Below are 21797 nucleotides of genomic sequence, written 5' to 3'. Positions count from 1 at the left end.
ATGCCAACACAATTTATTAAAGAGGCGTTCCTTACTCCACTTCACATTACTTGCACCTTTATCAAAGATTAGATGATCATATGATTGAGGGGAGATGTCAGTGTATTCAACCCTGTTCCATTGGTCTGCAGTTCTGCCTTTGTTCCAGTACCATGCTGTTTTAATTATTACTGCTTTGTAGTACAGTTTGAAGTTAGGGAGGTTGATTCCTCCCATTTTCTTTTTCCCAAGAATTGCTTTAGCTATTCGTGGGGGCTTATTGTTCCATATAAATTTCAGGAGTGTTTGCTCCATTTCTTTGAAGAATGTCATGGGTATCCTTATAGGGATTGCATTGAATTTATACAATGCTTTCGGTAGTATTGCCATTTTGACAATGTTAAGTCTCCCGACCCATGAGCAGGGGATATCTTTCCATTTCCTCATGTCCTCTTTTATTTCCTGAAGTAGCGTTTTGTAGTTTTCTTTGTACAGGTCCTTTACTTCCTTAGTTAAGCTGATTCCTAGGTACTTGATTTTCTGGGGCACAATTGTGAACGGGATTGTTTTTTTCATGTTGCTTTCTTCTCTCTCACTGTTTGCGTATAGGAAAGCCATGGACTTTTGGGTATTGATTTTATAGCCTGCAACTTTACTATACTAGTCTATTGTTTCTAGGAGTTTTTTGGTGGAGGTTATTGGGTTCTCTAAGTAGAGTATCATATCATCTGCGAATAGTGAGAGCTTGATTTCTTCCTTTCCTACCTGAATGCCCTTAATATCTTTTTCTTGCCTAATCGCTATTGCAAGTACTTCCAGTACTATATTGAACAGCAGTGGAGATAGTGGGCATCCCTGTCTCGTCCCTGATCTTAGAGGGAAGGCTCTCAGTTTTTCCCCATTGAGGATGATGCTTGCTGTAGGCTTGTGGTAGATGGATTTAATTATGTTGAGGAAGGTTCCCTCTATACCCATTTTGGCTAGGGTTTTCATCATAAAGGGGTGCTGGATCGTGTCAAATGCTTTCTCTGCATCTATTGATATAATAATATGCTTTTTATCTTTTCTTTTGTTGATATGATGGATTATGTTGATTGATTTTCGAATGTTAAACCATCCTTGCATCCCTGGGATGAATCCTACTTGGTCATGGTGTATGATCTTTTTGATGAGTAGTTGGATTCTATTTGCTAGTAGTTTGTTGAGGATCTTTGCATCTGTGTTCATCAGGGATATCGGCCTGTAATTCTCTTTCTTTGTGGTATCTCTGTCTGCTTTTGGTATCAGTGTGATATTTGCTTCGTAGAAACTGTTCGGAAGTGTTTTTGATATTTCAATTTCGTGGAAAAGCTTAAAGAGGATTGGGAGTAAGTTTTCCCCTATTTCTTTGTTCTGTCATTCAACATTAACAACAGCAGTGGTAGCAACAAAAATAATTTGCAGTTTCCATGAAGACAGGGTCTGTATGTGGACCTTTTTGCTCATCACTGTATCTTCAAAGACCAACATGCATTTAGCTCACACTAGACATTTGACCAATATTGGCTCAATGAAAACAGTTATTGGTAAATCATTCATTCAGACACTGAACTCAATAGAGTCTGGTTCTACCACCATGCAGACAGACAAGGACTTTGTGGATCTTGTGTTCTAGTGCTTTACTCCTTGTGGGGTATTTACAGGGGGCGTTAAGGCAGGGGAGAGGAGAGGAGCATGAGGAGGCTTGGGCACAAGGAGTGATCTTTCATTCTCGGCTCTGCTTTGACTGGTCTGGCTGACATCCAGATGATGTTCGGCAGTCTTTGAATCCTGTCACTGTAGAAAGTTAGGAGCCCCCCCTTTTTTTTAGCTCACAGCACATTGTGTCCTCTCTCTCTCATTTTATTGAATCACTGTGAGATAGCTACAAGCTTTCATGTTTGGGTTACACTCACACAATGATCAAACACCCATCCCTCCACCAGTGCACATTCCTTACCACCAATATCCCCCTCTTTCCCACCCTCCCCCTGCCTCCATGGCAGACAATATTCCCCATACTCTCTACTTTTGGGCATTATTGTTTGCAATACAGACACTGAGAGGTTATCATTTTTTTATCCTTTATCTACTTTCAGCCCACATCTCCCATCCCAACTGGTTCCTCAAGCCATTATTTTCTTAGTGATCCCTTCTCTATTCCAGCTGCCTTCTCCCCTTTACTCATGAGGCAGGTTTTCAACTATGGAGCAATCTTCCTGTCCCGTGTATCTACTTTCCTTAGGAGTCAGCTTCATGTTATGTTGTTTTATACTCCACAAATGAGTGAAGTGAAACGAGTCAGAAAGAGAGGGACAGACATAGAAGGAGCTCTTTTGTGCTCATCAAGATCACAAGTCTCCTGGTTATGGGCCCCTGAAAAGTCCCATTTTGGCAACTCTCCAGTTTTCCCAGGTGGGCACCTGAACACACAGGGCTTACAGGCCAGTAGAAACAGATGTTTCTTGGAGGAAAGTCACACCCACCACATACTGGGCTGCTTTGCCCCTAACCACAGGATTCCTGGCTAGAGTCATGCAAAGCTGCATGGGTTTGCTCCAGTGATCCCAAACTCCTAGCCTGAACATGGGCCCTCTGGCTTCCTGGAGCAGAAATGGCTCCCTGGAACTGCCTCGCTCAATCTGGATCCTAACCATAAATTTTCCATAACAGGGTTTTTTTTCCCTTTTCTTCCCGAGATGCTTGAAAAACTAGACAAGTCATGGGACACAGAGTGGGCCTTCACCAGGGAAAGGAATCCTCCTCTGCTTGGGGTCAAAGCCAGAACACAGGTAGGTCCTCACCAGGTCATCCTGCCAGTGTGGCTGCGGCTTCCAGACGTGATGAAAGTCACATGGCACATCCTGCATGAAAAGCCAAAGCCAAGACACTGATGGGACAAGCAGTGAAATGAGCTGCCAACACACTGGCAACTTCAGAGGAAAAGGCGCTGGCACATTTTATAACCCCTTCCCTCACCCCACCAGTGATGTAGATTTTCGAAATGTCAAAGCAAATTCCTCTAGTGCCAGTGGGAATAAAAAGCAATCCTTTCCTGACGTCTGGGTGATTGCATTTCAGAAAATCATATGTCAACTGACAAGCTCTCCGGGGATGGTCTGCGGAGCTTTGCTTCATAAAAAAAGACGCGGAGCTGTGGCACGCGTGACAAACAAAAGCCATCAGCCTGGGAACCCATGATACCAAAGGACAAATTTAACGCTGTGATGTCCCTGGTCGTTGTCTGTCCGATCGTCAGCAGCTGCAAGGCGTAGGCTGTGGGATACAGCACACCTTTTGGATGAAAAAAAGTCCTTTGATGTCTAAAGGCTTTCGGAAATCTGAGTGCGTGCAGTACAGCCAGCAGGGAAAATCAAATGCCACAAGTAGATTTAAAATCTTGCCTTAGCCAGCATTTTCAGTCTGCCCCCTCTTGCAACCTCAATTCTGCATCTCTAAGCCATAAAGGAAGAGTTTTCTTTTGCTAGAAATGCTATATGTGCATATCATTCCTTCTTCCTTTTCTAGCTAGAGGGAAACAGGCATTAAAGCAAGGTGGTAGGAGACAGATGCAATTAAGGAAGGGTCTCTCTGGAGTGATATTGTACAGCAGGTAGGAACCTTTCCTTGAATGCAGCTGACCTGGGTTTGATCTCTGACATCCCATATCGTTCCCCCAAGGACCTCAAGGAGTAAGTCCTAAGTACAGAGCCAGGAATAACCCCTGAACACTGCCAAGAGTAACCCTTAAACACTGCCAGGTGTGGCTCAAAAGGCAAAGGAGGAGGAGGATGAGGAGGAGGAGGAGGAGAAAGAGAAAAAGGAAAGAAGAAGAAATAATAAAAGAAAAAGAAGAAAAAGGAGGAGGAGCAGCAGGAGGAGGAGGAGGAGGAGAAGAAGAAGAAGAAGAAGAAGAAGAAGAAGAAGAAGAAGAAGAAGAAGAAGAAGAAGAAGAAGAAGAAGAAGAAGAAGAAGGAGGAGGAGGAGGAGGAGGAGGAGGAGGAGGAGGAGGAGGAGGAGGAAGAAGAAGAAGAAGAAGGAGGAGGAGGAGGGGGAGGAGGAGGAGGAGGAGGAGGGGGAGGAGGAGGTGGAGGAGGAGGAGGAAAAGGAGAGGAGAAAGAGGAAGAGAGGAGGAGAAGAAGAAGAAGAAGAAAGAAGAAGGAGAAGAAAAAGAAGAAGAAAGAAAGAAGAAGGAGAAGGAGAAGAAGCAGAAGAAGCAGCAGCAGCAGCAACAGCAGCAGCAGCAGCAGCAGCAGAAGAAGAAGAAGAAGAAGAAGAAGAAGAAGAAGAAGAAGAAGAAGAAGAAGAAGAAGAAGAAGAAGAAGAAGAAGAAGAAGAAGATGATGATGAAGAGAAAGCAACAGTAGCAGCAGCTAAGCAGCTAAGGGAGTGGACAGATAATGCACGGCTGGTTGAATTTCCAATAGGGGTGAGTGCACAGGAAATGTAGCCTGAGCCCCTGCATGCTGCAGAACGGAGTCCAAGACTGGGGAAACCTGGCAAGACTGATAGCTGCCAACAGATCCCAGAGACGTTGTCCTCTTTGCACCCAAGGATTTTCTAGCCAGCACTTCTTCCCATGAAAGAAAACTAGAGGAAAGGAATGGAAACAAGCTCAGTCAAAGGAATGTTTTTTTTTTTCAAAGGAAAGGGGCAAGGAAAGGTGGAGAAGGAGTGGGGCTGGAGCAATAGCATAGTGGGTAGGATGTTTGCCTTGTACGCGACAAACTTGGGTTTGAACGTTGGTATCCCACATGGTTCCCTGAGCACCACCAGGAGTGATATCTGAGTGAAGAGCCAGGAGTAAGCCCTGAGCATCGCTGGGTGTCCCCCCCCCCGAAAAAAAATGAAATAAAAAGAGGAGGAATACATCATGATCTGACTGTGCCAGAAAACAAAGCGTAAAAGAATTTCAAATGTGTCTTTTTGGGGTCTGGGTAGATGGTTTGCAGGGGTTAGGGTATATATCTTGCATGCACCCACCCCCAGTTTGACCACCTGTCTCCCCACTCTTCAACATCACTGGGTGTAGCCCTGGAGACACTGCAAGGCTGTGGGCGAGACCCTGCAGCTCCTGAGCAGCACTGCATCCTCATGGCCTGGTACTCAACCATTTGTCGGTAGGTCAAGAATCAGCAAGGGCGACCCCTGGGCTCCCGAGCACTGCTTGGGAGGACTGTCTCTTCTGCCAAAGAAACATCGGTTCAGGCTTGGGAATGTGGCTCAAAAGGCAGGAGCACATACTTTGCATAAAAAAAGTTTGGATTTGATCCTTGGGACCGCTGGTCCTTTGCAGCTGGGGAGGGGGGGAGAGAGAGAGAGAGAGAGAGAGAGAGAGAGAGAGAGAGAGAGAGAGAAGAGAGAGAGAGAGACCCATTGTCAGGATGGCTTGAAATATCATTTTGTATATTTAACTTACAAAATACACATTTATTCTTCGGTCCCATCCAACAGCTATGATACACCTAGAACAATAATACAAGATTATATTTCCATAAGTATCGTATGTTTAATTTTTGCAATGAATCCATTTGTGGTCTAATTTTGTCATGTCAGTATGAAATAAAGAGAGTGAGGAAAGAACTTTTTTCATTTGTTCAAAAAATTTTTTATAAAGATCAAGGTAAACTGTGATTTAATAAACCAGGGTCAGTTTTATGTGCTTGAAAGATCAGGGCTGAATGGCTCAGCAGTGCAGAATACCAGCCTCAAAACAGTTATCAAAGTACGCGGAGAATTTCTTCCAGCTGCTCAGGCAGAGCCCAGTTAAGTTTCTATCAGGGAATATAGAGGAGTCCTTGGAAATTCTTTGTCACATTTCCTTGTGGAAAATTCCTTTTATTGTTTTAGTGTCCTTCTTTGGGTCAGACTTATATCAAAAAAGATGTCCCTCTTATAACCAAGCTGACTAGCACTCACTTATTTTGATTCACCTCCAGGTAGACACAATCACAAACTTCACATTGCTTTTCATCTAGAAAGATATTAACATCATCAATTTATAAAGCATGCTCTATATCAGTGCTTGAGAATAAGCTTATACAGATTGATTTAACCTAGTTGATGATGGGGTGAAACATTAATACTTTCATTTTCAGAACACCGTTAGATATCTTTCATGGCATTGAAGCTTTGTTACTTCCCTGTATCTTGAAAGCCTGGTACAGCCCTTGCACCAATGAGAAGATGCTCCGCTTCTTGGGACAGGGACCTGTACAGTGACAGGCTTTCACTGAGGAAATTCATGAATGAATGAACACAGGCAGGTCAAAAGCAGGGGGCCAAATATCACTCATTTCTTTAAGGGATTTTTGTCAGGTTTCCTTTGGCTTCATTGATACTAGCTGGCAGTTAAAGAACATTTACCTCTTCCTCAGGTTTTTATTTTAAGGGTTAGGGGAAGCATACCCAGGAGGCCTGGGGAGCCCTCCTATAATTCTTAGCTAGCCTGGAAGGTCAATGCTAGGACCCAAAGTTGTGGTGCTACTTGGTTTTGGCAAAGCTGGGGATACCCGAACCACCATACCCAATGCTGGGGTCCCAGGATCATACCTACTAGTGCTCATGGAGTTTCCAGTACTGTACCTGCTGATGCTCTAGGGACCACATGGTGCCAGAAATCTAACCCTGGTCAGCACATGCTAGCCATGTGCCTTAACCACTGTACAGCCCCATTCCTTACAGTTTTACAGACCAGAATTGTAGTATTATCTACTACTGACATAGCAATGAACATAGTAGACAATTTTGAAAATAAAATTATAGCAATGCACAAAGGAGACCAACTTTTAGTTTTTTAACCTTCATTTTACTCTGAAGATGTTCAAAATATATAGAGAAGGTAAACATTAAAAAAAAAAAAAAAGAAACCAGGGATCAGAAAGAACTCCATGGGCTGAGCACACTTTGCATATGCAGAAGGCTGGGTTTGATCCCTGCCACCATAGGATCCCCTGAGTACCACCAAGAGGAAATCCTAAGCACAGATCTGGGATTAACTTTTCTGTTGGGTGTGGCCCAAGCCACCCTCCAAAAAGGGAAGAAACTCGATATATACCAAGAAATAAAGGAATAAAGACATGTGACATACATCTGAATCAAGCATTCTACCTTTAGATATTTATCTAAAGGAGATGACAACATTATTATGGGAAGATGTATGTGGGCCTGTGATCACTGTGTCCCTGCTCACAATAGCTAAGTTATGGAAACAGATTGTGGCTCAGTGGTCAAGCATGCGCCTACACAGGTGTCCCTTGGCTCCATCCCTGGAACTGCCAAAAAATAATACAAAATAGATACAATCTAAAAATAGATACGATCTTGGAAATTCTTTGTTATATTTCCTTGTGGAAAATTCCCTTTATTGTCTTAGTGTACACAATACACAATAATGGATGAGTGAATAAAGAAAATGTGGTATGTCTAACAGAAAGAGGCGGAATCTTGTCCTCTGCAGCAAGATCTTGGCTGGATATAGTGGAATTTGCTAAATTAAATAAATTAGATCAGGCAAGATAAATATTGGGATCAGAGAGATAGTTCAGGGGGTAAGGCATAATGAAGTCAACACCACTTCGATCCCTTGCAATGTGTATGGCTCCCCAAACACTGCCAGGAGTGACTATGAAGCACAGAACCAGGAGTAAGACCCGAACACTGCTGGGTATGGCCTAACCCCCTATCTCTTCCGGCCAAAGATAAATATTGTATGATTTCATTCATAATAGAAAGACGAGGTAGCAAAGCAAATAATCAAAGCAAAAAAACTATCAAACAAACAAAAATATGAAACAGTGATATAGCAGATACTGATTGTCTTGCTCGTGGCCAACCTGGCTTCAATCCTAGCATCCCATATGGTCCCTCAAGCCCACGAGGAGTGATCCTAAGAGTAGAGCCAGGGGCAACCCCTGAGCATCGCTAGGTGTGGCTCAAAACCAAAATAACAACACACACCCCTGCCCCAAGCCCTTTAACTATGACAATAGAATGTAAGAGCCAAAGAGAAAGGGAAATTGTGTTGGTAAAATGGGTAACCGAGCATTGTACGGTGTTGGGGGAAAATAAAACATCCAAAGTGATCATAATGTAGCTTATACAAAGCTGAGATATAAAGTGGTACATCTGAAACTTAAAATAATTAAGTAAAACCACCACCAACTCTCCCTCCCTGGATTATGAGCACATACTGGTGAGCACCAGAGGGAAAGGGGGAAGCGATGTGGTAAAGAGGATCCAGTTACAGGGGCCGTTAGGAACAAGACTAGCTGGAGATCACATGTAGCATAAATAGCTGCTAAACAATTAACCTGTGCATGTGAAACATCAAAAACCAAAGCTCCTCCAATGAAAAAGTGCATGAGGAGTAGCTGGGCAAATAGACATTTCTGGAGAGTAATCCCTGCCAAATGGAAGTTTCAAAGTCTGGTTGAAATGAAATGCCAGAGAAAAAGGATGTCAGATTACGCTGTGCATCCTAGATGCTAGCTAATTAAATTTTCTTTGTGATCGCTACACACGCATATTCTTGCTTCATGATTTCATGCCAGTGAAGTGAATCGACTTGCCGTGTTCCAGAGTGTGGAGACAGTGCCCGTTGTTGTAGCTCCATATTTTCAGGCGGCCGTCTCTGCCCCCAGTGACCAGCCTAGGAAACAGACTCCTGTTAGGGTGGCGTCTCCAGGCTCCCTGTGCTGCTCAGGGCTGGAGGATTCTGAAGGGCACACACCTTCTTCCGCTGGAGTCAAAGGTCAGGCAGGTGATTCCAGAATTGCCATGAGCCCCAATGAATTCAGACGACAACCTTCCTGTTTCAAAGTCCCATATTTTCACCACCTACACCGGGAAGTTCAAGAAGAGTGACTGAGAGATCCTGGCTACCAGAGGAAAGGGAATTTTACATTTAGTTGTCTAGTGTCAGAGATAGAAAGTTCCACCCCAAAGTACCTGTAACACTCTACACACATTAGCCAACCTGAGTGTATTAGTCTGTGTGAGCTGCCATATAAATGTCATAGACTATGGTGCTCAGGCTGCAGAAATTTTTTTTCCAAATTTGGGACGGTGGGAGTTCAAGATCAAGGTGTGGCTAGGGTTGACTTTCTTCTTCTTGCAGATGGACCCCTTCTCACTGTGCACTCACACAGACTTTTCTCTCTGTGTGCGAACTCCAGTGTCTCTGTGGGTGTCTGAGTATCCTCCTTATCCAGTTATATGAATGAGGACCCTCATGTATGTAGTTCAGCTCAGTTACCCTCTGAGTCACTCTGTCTTCAAACCGACCCATTCTGAGGTTCCGGGGCTATGCTTCTTGCAGATAAATTTTAGAGAGCACAATTTAGTCTATAATACTCAGTGAGAAGAGGAGAAGATTTAGAAATCTTAGGACAAAAATTCCCTGACATTTAGGGCCAGCGAACATAAGGGTGGTTTGAAATTCGAGCAGAACATTCATTTACTGTCAGAGCAAAAAGCTAAATGAGAAAGATGACTTGCTTAGAGCTTCCATTTCCTAAAACTCGACACTGTCCAGCTTGTCCCAGTGTTCCAGCTACATTCATTTAGCTCGTTAGCAGCTTTTTCACTGAGAATCATCTTTAAAGGGAGTTGAGTGGTAGCTCTCATGACTGATGAGAGTAAGGGCCCAGGAGGATATTTTTCAGGCAGACTGGAGTATGGAGTATGGAGATAAAAGGCCGTGACAATGTAGGAAAGTGCTTTTGCTCGGGACTAGAAAACATCCCTTTAATCTGTAAACAAGGTTGCTCTATTGCCATAGGAAGCCTCTGCATACTGCAAACCAGAAAGCATTCTCTCTGCAGTTCATTTCAAGTTAATGATAGTCGTATACACTGTTACACTGCTCAGTATTATACACTGTTCCCTCTGTTGCCTCTAAATTCCTGTTTTTTTAGGGTAAGGCAGAGCTCCGGACATTCATCCAATTCTCCTTACTATTGTAGTGAACATTTAGCATTAGTAGGATTTACTTGAGTGTTTTCAACCAATTGCAGATCTTCCAGTTACAGAACATGCAATGGTTTGTCATAAGGTCCAAGATGGAATACAGTACCTGTTGGTATGGAAGGATGGGCAGAAAGACTATCATCTGGCAGACAGCCCAGGGTCTACACCAAGAAAGGCATCTTCCTGTACAACTTGCCTTTCCACTATGTGACTAAACAGACATGCTTCTTTAAAGCAAAAATCACCCCCCCGCCCCCACCCAGAGAAAGGGACTTTCATTCATTGTTGGTGGGAATGCTGACTGGTCCAACCTTTTTGGAAAACAATACGGACATTACTCCAAAAACTAGAAATTAAGCTTCTATATGACCCAGCAATACCACTTCTGGGAATATATCCTGAGGGTACAAAAAAGCACAGTAGAAATGACACCTGCATCTGTACGTTCATTGCAGCACTGAATCAATAGACAGAACAACCCGAGTGCCTGAGAACAGATGACTGATTAAAGAAACATTGGTACATCTACACAATGGAATACTATATAGCTGTTAGAAAAGATAAAATCATGAAATTTGCATATAAGTGGATGGACATGGAAACTATCATGCTAAGTGAAATTAGTCAGAAAGAGAGGGACAGACACAGAATGACTGCACTTATTTGTGGAATATAAAGTAACGTAATAGGAGACTAATACCCAAGGACAGTAGAGACAGAGCCAGGAGGATTGCACCACGACTTGGAAACAAGCCTCGCATGCTGAAGGAAAAGGCAGAGGGTATAGAGAAGGGAGCACTAAGTAAATGATGGCTGGAGGGATTGCTTGGGATGGGACGTGTGCTGAAAGTAGACTATGAACCAAATACGATAGCCTCTTAGTACTTGTATTGCAAACCATAACACATACACACACAGAGAGAGAGAGAGAGAGAGAGAGAGAGAGAGAGAGAGAGAGAGAGAGAAGGAGGAAATGTGCCTGCCACAGAGGCAGGGGTGGGAAGAGGTGAGGGTGGCGGGAGGGATACTTGAGAACATTGGTGGTGGAGAATGGGCACTGGTAGAGGGATGGGTGCTTGATTGTTGTATGACTGAAGTATAATCATGAAAGTGTGTAAGTCTGGTGGCAGGAGCAATAGCACAGCAGGTAGAGCATTTGCCTTGCACACAGCAGACTCAGGTTCGATTCCCAGCACCCCATATGGTCCCCTGAGCACCACCAGGGGTAATTCCTGAGTGCATGAACCAGGGTGACTCCTGTGCACCACCAGGTGTGACCCAAAAAAGAAAAAAAAAAGAAAGTGTGAAAGTCTGTAACTGTATCTCACAGTGATTCAATATAAACAAATAAAAACCAAATAAATAAACAAACAAAGAAACAAATAAATAAATCCCCCCAGAAACTACACTTGTCACTAATGGTAATAAAAGTAAAATGATTGAATTGCGCAATGAAAAGTATCTTAAAAATGGCCTGAGGGTATAACATCAAGAAAATCTAACAGTGTTATTTATACTTTTCAAGAATATTTTACTTGCAACTTTTTTTTTTTTTTTCCCCTTTATTTTATTTTATTTTTTTTAAAGTTGTAGGTTTACAATTTTTTGTGCTTTGGTTTCAATTATACAATGATCAGATACCCATCCCTCCACCAGTGCCCATTTTCCACCACCATGGATAATATCCCTCCCACCCCCATCCCCCCATCCCCCCGTCTCTGGGGCAGGGCAATCCCCTGTGTTCTCTCTCTCCTTTTGGGTGTTGTGGTCTGCAAAAGAGGCATTGAGTGGCAAACATGTTCAGTCCATAGTCTACTTTCGACATGCATCTCCCCTCCTGGGAGGATCCTCCAAACATCCTTTATTTGGTGCTCCCTTCTCTATCTGAATAGCCCTTTCCTCTAGGATACCAGACTGGCCTCTAAGTTATGGAGTAATCCTCCTGGTGCTGATCTCAGCTATTCTTGGGTATTAATCTCATACTTTGTTACTTTATATCCCCCAGATGAATGCAATCTTTCTATGTCTATCCCTCTCTTTCTGACTCATTTCGCTTAGCATGATACTTTCCATATTGTACCACTTGTATGTAAATTTCATGACTTCATCTTTTCTAAGAGCTACATAGTACTCCATTGTGTAGATGTACCAAAGTTTCTTTAACCAGTCATCTGTTCTTGGGCATTCATGTTTCTTCCAGTTTCTGGCTATTGTAAAGAGGGCTGACTTGCAACTTTTTAGAGTAACTATTTAGGGTAACTTAAAATTTTTACTATAGTTAAGGTAATGTGTTTATAATAGTGTTGACATTTATAGTCTTGGCATCCCACGGTGACATCACCTCGCCACTACTAAAATTTTAATTACATTTTAAAGGGGAATTTTATATCAGAGCTGGGCTCCTTTAAGAACTTCTTTGATTCAATTATTCCTCCTTCTTGAGATTCCATCCAATTTTACAAAACAAAGTACAACCACATCATTTATGTTTGATTTAAAAAAAACTTTAAAATATAATTTTTAAAAAAATTTAGTCACCATGAAATTACAAAATTATGATTGACTTTCAAGCATACAATATTTCAACACTTATCCCTTCACTAGTGTCCACTTCTGTCCACCAATACCTCTCAACCCCCATTTACCTCCCACTCACCAGTCTGCTTCTATGAGAAGCACTTCTTCTAAAATTTATTTTTATTGAATCACTGTAAGATAAACTCTTACAAAGCTGTTCATGATTAGGTTTCAGTCATACAGTGTTCCAACACCACCAGGGCACATTTCCCAGCACCAAACCAATGCCCCCAGTTTCCCTCCCCTCCCATAACCCCCCCTCCTTCACCCAGCCTGCCTCTATGGAAGGCACTTTTCTTCTCTCTCTCTCTCTCTCTCTCTCTCTCTCTCTCTCTCTCTCTCTTTCTCTCTCTCCCTCTCTCAGCATTGTGTCTTGTACAAAGGTGTTGAAAGATTATCATGTATATCCCTTACTTAGCTCTTGTACAGCATGATTATTTCCAGCTATTATTGTTGTATTGGTTCCTCCTCTATCTTACCTACCCTACATCCCCCACACACTGTGGTAGTGTGGTAGATTCCAACAATTGACCAGTCCTCCTGGTCCAGTCCCTGGGAGAAGCACTTCTTTAAAATGTTCTTTTAAATTAAAATAATAGCTCAGTGGGTAGGGCATTTACCTTGCATTTACCTTACCCAGGTTCTATTTCTCCGCCCCTCTCGAAGAGCCCGGCAAGCTACCGAGAGTATCTCACCCACATGGCAAAGCCTGGCAAGCTACCCGTCTTGTATTCAATATGCCAAACACAGTAACAAGTGTCACAATGGGAGACGTTACTGGGTTTGCTCGAGAAAATCGATGAACAACGGGAGGACAGTGACAGTGATGAAAATATTATTTTAAACTGTTTCATAAAATCTATATCTTAAGAACAGAGGTTAAGGCATATGACTTGTGTGAAGCTGACCCCAGTTAAATCCCTGGCACCACATGGTCCCTCAAGCATTGCTAGGTTACAGTCCTTGAGACCTCCAAGCACTGCCAGGCATGGCCCAGGTGATCCAGGGCATCACAGCATCTGAAAAGTACCACATATTCAGTCCTTGTTTTAAAGTACCTGCCCAGTTTACTGAGGATTGCTTGGAGAAGCCCCAGACTTCTTGAGCACCACTTGAGAATTCCCCTACAAATTATTCTTATTTCTATATATAAACATTCCATATTATATAACATTGTGTTTTAAGTTGTAGTTTATATGTATTCTGGCTTAAGCACTTGATCAAACATTTATTCATTTTTATTATACAGTTTTCAAGCTTTTTCAGAGTCATAGAGAGTTGTTGGTCTGCGGAGGACCCCGCCAAACCACTCTCTGCCCCGCAGAGATGGCCCTAGGATCCGGAGGTGCAAGGAGGGACCAAGCGAATGAACACAAGACACAAGAGACAGAATGCAGTTTAGAAACAGAGAGAAAAAGGGACAGACTTTATCGGGGGCAATCAGGGTATGTATCCATTAGTAAGGCAGCTACACAAAAGGTCGTCCCCATATATGGTTAGGAAGGTTTGTTTTCACATATCACGCATAAAGTTTATGCGTATCTTGTACCAGACACGAGGTGGTTACACAAAGGGCCATATCCATATGATTTACAAAGTTTATACGTATCACGTACCAGACACGAGGTAGTTACTTCTTGTTATTACTGATAGCCATGACAGATGTTCTCTCAGGATAACCATACATCAAGATGACCATACATAGCACAGGCTGTGCCTGCCGTGGGGTTCCGTAGGTCAAGATGACCATACATAGCACAGGCACGTAGGCCCTTGATCAGTTAAAAGGCCAGCTTCCCACATTGGTCCTTAGTATTTTGTCTATATGACCAAATGTGGTATATGGGCATCAATTAATTCAGGTTTCATGAAGATCATGGGCTGTATTTTCTCATAAACAGACACAAAGATTGAAATGAGGCTTCCATACTGTTGACTGTAGTGATGGTGGTGACGGGGGGAGGGAATATGTGACAGATTGCACACAGCCACAAATCTGTGAGGTGAGCAGATACTTGAATCCATATTTTAACTCAGTAGGTATTGAAGAGTTTATTGCCAGAAGGGGCCTAATACAGTAATAGCTGTGAAAGTACTTATATCCAATTCAACATCTTCCTACCACCTGCTGCCAAAGGAGTGCAGATCAAAAGTAAGGCTCTTAAAGGAGGCCGATTATGGTACCATGGACTCAGCATCCCCCAAGACTAATGGATCCATTCATTCTGCCTGGATATGGGAGGGGGGAATCGAGAGATGTATCTGCAGAGGGGCTGACATCTGACTTGTGTCTTAAAGAATAAGATGGGGGAACACAGACGTTCTACTGATTCCCTAGCCTCAGTCCCTGCCAAGTGGAGTCAAAGCTAGAGTCAAAGCTCATGCCCATGTCACAGCACAGTGCAAGTGAGAACACAGTCCTGTCTTACGTGCTGGTCACCGACTGTGAGGGAAGGACCCGTGGGAGCCAGCCAGTGAAGCCAACACTCCTTGTCTGGAGAGATAGTACAGACAATAGAGCGTTTACTTTCCATGAGGCCAGCCTAGGTTCAATCCCAGCACTCTGAGCCCCACCAGGAATGATCTGAGAGCAGAGACAAGAGCAAACCCTGAGCACAACTGGGTTTGGCCCAGAAACAAACAACAAAAAAAAAAACAACAAAATAAAACATTAAGACTTCTCATGAGCAGACCTTGGAGGACTGCTAAGGCATGTGTAGGGATAAGGAGGAGGCAGGAAATCCCAGGGTGGAGATGGGGAATGCTTGGTCAGAACATAGGGCTGAAATATTTAGCAATCACAGAAGGCAAATTAGTTTGGCCTCCTTGAAGCTATAGTTGATTCTGATAGATCTGAAGGACAAATGCATCGTGACTAGTCTGAACCTGAGCTATGCATAAACCAACCTCCTTTGAAATGAATTGAACCCGAGTCATCAAAAAATCATTTTATGATCAACAGACCAGCTAATCTATTTCTTTTTATACTTTTATCACCAATCTTCTGGGTGGAAATGAGGCAAGAACACTAATGAAAGGAAATGAGTGTCACTGGAGGTAAAGCTATGGTGAGAGGGAAGAGGAAGAGGTTTGGGTCAAAGTTGAGTTGCTCCAGAAACTATCTTTCTTAAAAGTAGGCTAAGGCCCAAGGAGGGAAAGGGGGCTGGCCAGGTTGTCTGGGGCACTGGCTTGTAACACTAGAGCCTAGGTCAGTGACACAGAAAGTGAGTGAAATTTCAGAACGTTTCAACCCCAAAGTATACTTGAGACGTATGCTACCATTGGCTCCAGGACAGAGAACCTGAAAAGTGGGAAACTCTCTCTTCTCACTCTTTATCCACATACTCTCATTTTACCCTCTCCTGGGGACACTGCTGCTCACACAGCCAGAACTTTGCTCGTCAGCCCTTGTGAAGGCATAAATGGACATGGGATATCCAGTAGCTTCAAACCCAGTTCAGGGTTTTGGTATGTTAGGGGTGTAGTAATCATCTTACATTCTATGAGACTCAAAATGAACTCATTGAGAGAGAGGGAGAGGAGAGAGAGAGATAGAGAGGGAGAGAGGAGAAAGTGGAAGTGAGAGAAACAAAGTGTCTGCCATAGAGGCAGGCTTGGGAGGGGGATGTAGGTGGGAAACTGGGAACATTGGTGGTGGGAAACATACATTGGTGTTGGAACATTGTATGACTGAAACTGGATTATGAACAACTTTGTAACTGTGTCTTATGGTGATTCAATAAAAAAGATTTTAATTAAAAAAGACTCATTCCGTGTCCTTATTATTAAGATGGTTCTTTTGTTTTTGTTTTCAGACCACACTGGAAATGCTCAGAGCTTCTTCCTGGCTCTGAGCTCAGGGTTCACTCATAGTGGGGCTCAAGGGACCATATTGGATGCTGGAGATAGAACCCGGGTTGTAATACAAGCACATGAGCTACTGTGCTGTCTCCGGTCTGTACGAGGATGGTTCTTCCAAACAGCCCTCATAGTACATGCCACGGAAGGAATTGTGAGTACTCCCATACCCCTTTCTCAGAAGAGCATCAAAACAATGTCACTGACTCTCCCTGGGACATAATGTCTTAAGAACACTGTTCAGCTTTCTGGGAAAATGGTAAGGCCAGGTCAATACTCATCCTGACCTCTCTGGAAAAGAGAGCAGATTCACTGACTTACTGATGCCTCTGAGCAGCTGACCACCTGCCGGAAGACGGGGTTGTACCTGCAGCACACCACAGGCTCTCTGTGGGAGACCACCAGCTGAGGCTCCACAGGACATCTTGGACATAGAAAACAGTGAGAAAAATACAACTATTGAACAGAAGGAATGAGAACGACATACTTATCTGGGAGGAGACATCTGTGGTCTTAGTAGAGCTTGGTGAAGACATTAAGCTTGAGTTAATTTTATTGTCATGATGATAATTATTTTGGGGTTCTCTAGTGTCTGGGCTGGAGCGATAGCACAGCGGTAGGGCGTTCGCCTTACAAGCGGCCAACATGGCTGACCCGAGTTTGATTCCTCCGCCCCTCTCGGAGAGCCCGGCAAGCTACCGAGAGTATTCGATATGCCAAACGCAGTAACAACAAAGTCTCCAATGGAGATGTTACTGGGCCCGCTCGAGCAAATCGACGATCAACGGGAGGGCCTTTACCTTTACCTAGTGTCTGGTGGTGCTCAGGTCTTACTCCTGACTTTGTGCTCAGGGATCACTCCTGGCAGAACTCAGGAAACCATAAGTAATAACAGCAGTTGAGCACAGGTTGGCTACATGCAAGGCTATCCCCTTAACCCTCCAGATTGCTCCTTGCCCTCTGGCTTGAGTTTAGATGATGAGTCTGTGATATTTGTCTGATTTCGACACATTGCTTAAAAACTCAAAACCCTATTTTTTCTATCTGCTAAAGGGGGTTAATGATACCTATCAGGAGGGTTTGTTTTGAGATGAGTTAAAAAAAAACACATACAATGTCCTTATCACAGAACTTTACATGCATGCACACACTGATATCCATGTACACATACATGTGCATTGCAGGCACATCACGTGTCTCTTTAGGTGTGTGAGTTTGTAAAAACATCAATGGACCATTTTCCTTGATCTTTTGCATCTTCCCCCAAAGAGCACCATTCTGTGAACCCATTCTGAGTTCTCAAGCCTGAAAAGTAGCGCTTCTCTCTCACTTAGAAGACAGATCCTGGGGGGCCTAGCAGGCAGACTCCTGCAGGTCTCTTACCACTCCCCACCATCTCCATCAGTTCCAAATGGCTCCCTGGTGCATGCCAACTTTGCCCTAATATCCATATGCTGAGGTCAGCACTCTGATGGGACAGGCCTTGAGTGAGCCAACCATCTCTCAGCAAGCATGGCTTGTCTCATATGTAAACTGGGATTCATCACAGAAATGTGTGCAGGGAATGATGAAGTGCCCAGAGGAACGTGGCAGGTAGTGGACACTAAATACATGACTCTTATTTTGCAACACTGCCGCTCTGCTTTCTTCATTGTCCTTCTAATGCTCAAGGCCAAGGTGGGAATGTTCCCAGAGAAATCTACAGGATTCTGAAGCCTCAGACATAGAACCTGAACTCATCTCCTTGTAGAACCCTCTTCCCAGAAGAACAGGACCTAGCACAGAGGTGCCGAGGGTTTCCCCATGATGGTTCTAGGCTGGCAGGATGTCAGGAGGAGCCTGGCTGAAGAGAGGACTGGAGCATAGAGACAGGCCTGTTTCTTTCACCTCATCTCTCTTTAACAATGCAGGGAGAAGGGATCCAAGCCTCCTCTCCTCATAGACAAGGAGACCGAGGAAGGGCTGAAAGTGGTGGGGAGCTTTGATCAGGATCAAAGCTTCCACACCGGGCAGGGATCTGGCAGCTGTGACTGATTTCTCAAATAATTGTTGGCACTAGCAACAGAGGCTGTTTGTGCCATGAGATAGAATTTCAGCAACTTTAATGAAAAAAAAAAACACAGTCAATCAAGCAGTCTGTGTATTCAATACAGGGATGTCGCTAGATTTAAGTCCCTGCTTTTCAGCTGACTGCTTTAGATCTTGAGTAAAGAGCTGCCATTCTGGGTGTATCCTCGATTTGACAGTTGTTCTCCAATCCAGGCCAGCCTTTCCCATGGCCCCTGTGGGCAAGTTCAGAAGAGAAATTACAGGAACAGACAGCTACTTCTCCGTATAGTTCTGATGATATGAAAGCTGATGACTTTTCCAGTAAGTACATTATTTTGGGAAAGGTAGGAGTTGGGCCACATCCAGCAATGCACTGTGCTCAGGGATAATTCCTGGAAGAGCTCAGAGTACCCTGTGTGGTGCTGGGATCTACTTAGGTTGGCTGAAAGCAAGACAAGAGCACTACTTCCTGTATTATCTGCTTGATCTCTTAAATTCATTCTTGACATGTGACTTAGTTGTTCAGGACGACAGGTGGATTTAAGATTAAGATTTTTATGAACATTTTTAAGTGTTTATAAAAATGGCATTCAGCACTATATGCCATCACTTTTCTACTCAGGAAATCCAGTCACTGTTATATTCATAGAATGTGAAATCAGCCCACCACAGTATTCTTCTCTGCTTGCTTTTCCCTGATCTCAGAGACTCCTGTGGAGATCCCTGGGGAGAAGCTGCTGGTGAGGGCTGAGAAATTAATTTATGTCTGTGCAGCCAGTGGGGGACATATAGGTGGGAAATGACAGTGGACCCTATCTGAGCTACGAAGGGTAATAAACAATGCTCTTATTTCCAGACACAGGCTGTCCATGGTCCAAGGGCAGGAGGTGAGCAAAGACCTGCCCCTGACTGGATGTGGCTAGCCCCAGAGGAGGTGGTCTGGCCTCCCTACCCCACAGGAGACTCCTAGACCCTGGGAAGGATGGTCTCTGCGGGTTCTGGGAAAGCAGGTTAGCCCAGCGTGCCTCTTAGTGTCTGAAATGCAGAGCGCACTTGCTGCCTTGAGGTCTCAGATGGAGGTCCGCATCCTTTCGAAGAAATGTGGTGTAGGGGGAAGACTCTGAACAGCAGCACAAACAGGACCCGGGGTGCCTCTGGAGCGCCAAGTTCTCGCTGTGGCCTGGGAAATTTATCCCTTGTCTAGGCCTCCATTTGTTCATTTCACAACTTCTGAGTTGTCCTACTTCAGTGTTGCCTCCTCTGACCCTGCCTCCCTTCTGAGGTTCCTGTATAAACTGCTGGATCCTTAGTCTGGTGCTGTCTGTCCCACCTCCTAGCTACACCATTTTCACCCATAGCCTCCTTAGACTATCCTGGGGGTCACATGGTGGGGGGGTATGTCTCATAGTCCCTGGCTGAGAAATACCAGCCTAGATGACAGACAGGACTTAGAACTCTCCCGTCATCGCAGACAGCCTCACCTGGGCAGGTGGACTGCAGGCACCTGGGATCAGTGTAAGGGGGGGTGCAGGTCAGTGGACTTTCTGAAGTGGAGGTGATAGTAGTAAGGGGGGCTGACAAATGAGTAGCAGAACAGGGGGGATAGGACAAGACTCAACAGAAAGGGGAGCCAAGGAGGAGTGGAACGAGGTGCTGAGTCTAGAATCTTCATGACACTGGACCTCTCTGGCCATAGGGTCCTGGGCAGGATGAGCCCAGTAGAGGGTGTCCACATGTACCGGTCATTCACATACCTGCACAGTCCTGAGTGCTCCTCCAAATGTAAGACACGGGGTTTTCTGTTGGGGGTTCTCCTTTGCATTGACTTATTGCCGCCCCCCCCCCCCCCCCTGGCCTGGTCAGGTGCTTTACTCCAAATATGCTGGCAGGACCAGGACTCAGGAGGCAGATTCCAGACTTTTGGGTGCAGAGGGTTCACTGAGGCCCATATTCCAGAGGGTTCTCTGCACACAGATTATGAGGTGGGGGCTCTCTCAGAGACATTGCTGGCGGGATTCGTCAAGGTGGGGGGCAGCTTCAGTGGGCAGGTGGGTCGGGGTCAAAGACACCTCCGTACCTCAGTCTCAGGTGCAGGAGCGCCACGGCCTTGGTGGCCACACACAGGGTTCTGAGGTGGGGGAGGTAGAGGCAGGCAGCCAGCTCGCCCGTAATTCCGCTGGCTTTGGCTGAGGCAGAAAACAAACAGCCATGGGTGTCCAGGTCCCAGATCTGAGGAGGAAAGGGAGGTGTCACTGGAGGTTTGGGACAGTCCCCCGTGCCGTGATTCTGCATCCCTGTTGTGGGGATGTGGTGAGTACCAGTCCATTCCCCCACCACCCAAAAGGGTTCCGAAATGAAAGGAGAGAGGGGTGTCCTTCAGAAAAGGAGGAGTTTCCAGAGAATCAAAGTGACCACTAAGAGTTCAAGGCTTTTTCCCTTTGACACTAGCCAGGTTAACGTTTCTCTGTGCAGAGAACTCTAGGCCCAAGTAGTTGGATGAAGCCGCACTGTAAAACCAACTTTGTGAAGACACTCTCAGCCCTGAGGATGGTCGCATTTCCATAGGAATGTGAGATGCATGCTCTTGGCTTTTTGCCCTCTGAAGAAGCCCTTGTTGTCTCCGGAACATGTAGCTCTCTCGTCACATTTCTCTAAGTAAACCTTTTTCAACAAGAATATTTCACTTTGCTGAAAATAATAATAGTCAAGTGGAGTTTTCTTCTTTGTTGTTTGCCAAGGAAGTGGGAAGCGGGCCTGTGTTCCTGACCCTTCTGGGAGGCTAATGTGGCTGGAGTTGCAGAGCTAACCCAGTAGTTTCTGTCCTTACACACACTTGGTCTTCATCTTAGAGGCTGACTCAGTGGCTCTGACTTTCAGCTCAGAGCATGCTCCTCTCTCTGTCTCCAAGATGAGTTCCCACTTTTTTGCATTTCCTTTTTTATGTTTGGCCACACTCAGCGCTGCTCAGAGGCTACTGTTAATGAGTGCTCTGGGGACCACGGTGTGCCAGGAATTGAAGTCTAGACTCCCCCGTGCAAAGCATGAGCTCCAACCATCTTCCTGGCCCTGTTCCCACTTCTTAACACAGGTTCTTGAAATAGTCGCTAGAGATTTGGAGGCCACGAGGAATAAATCTCAGGGCTGGTTGAGAATGTAGAATTCCACAGCCTAAGTTAAAATCCAGCTCTGTGGTTTAATGGTTGTGTGGCCCTCGACAAATCACTTATGCCTACCTTTTCTCTGTTTCTTCAGAGGTAAAATGGGAGGGACTAATAATAATACCAACCATATAGAGTTGCTTTAAAGAACTAAGATAATTTTTAAAGAGTGCTTAGAATTGTGGCTAG

At 44.5% G+C, this 21797-nt stretch overlaps 1 protein-coding gene across 1 annotated transcript in view; it reads right to left on the bottom strand.

Moving 5' to 3' along the window:
* The window catches only part of LOC130018376 (WD repeat-containing protein on Y chromosome-like), a 93051-nt gene that overhangs the window by 23175 nt on the left and 48079 nt on the right, over window positions 1-21797 (bottom strand). Inside the window, exons 7-13 of the mRNA XM_056109069.1 lie at window positions 20528-20679; window positions 16723-16825; window positions 8729-8835; window positions 8568-8647; window positions 5917-5971; window positions 5417-5462; window positions 2802-2861 (exon numbers count right to left, since the gene is read on the bottom strand). Coding sequence (XP_055965044.1) covers window positions 2802-2861; window positions 5417-5462; window positions 5917-5971; window positions 8568-8647; window positions 8729-8835; window positions 16723-16825; window positions 20528-20679 — 603 coding nt within the window. The remainder of the gene's footprint in view (window positions 1-2801; window positions 2862-5416; window positions 5463-5916; window positions 5972-8567; window positions 8648-8728; window positions 8836-16722; window positions 16826-20527; window positions 20680-21797) is intronic.

This window comes from Sorex fumeus, unplaced genomic scaffold, assembly GCF_029834395.1.
Source record: "Sorex fumeus unplaced genomic scaffold, SorFum_2.1 ptg000008l, whole genome shotgun sequence".
NCBI classification, from domain to species: domain Eukaryota; kingdom Metazoa; phylum Chordata; class Mammalia; order Eulipotyphla; family Soricidae; genus Sorex; species Sorex fumeus.
Note: the sequence above shows the minus strand (reverse complement) of the source record. Positions and strands in the feature narration are given on the sequence as shown.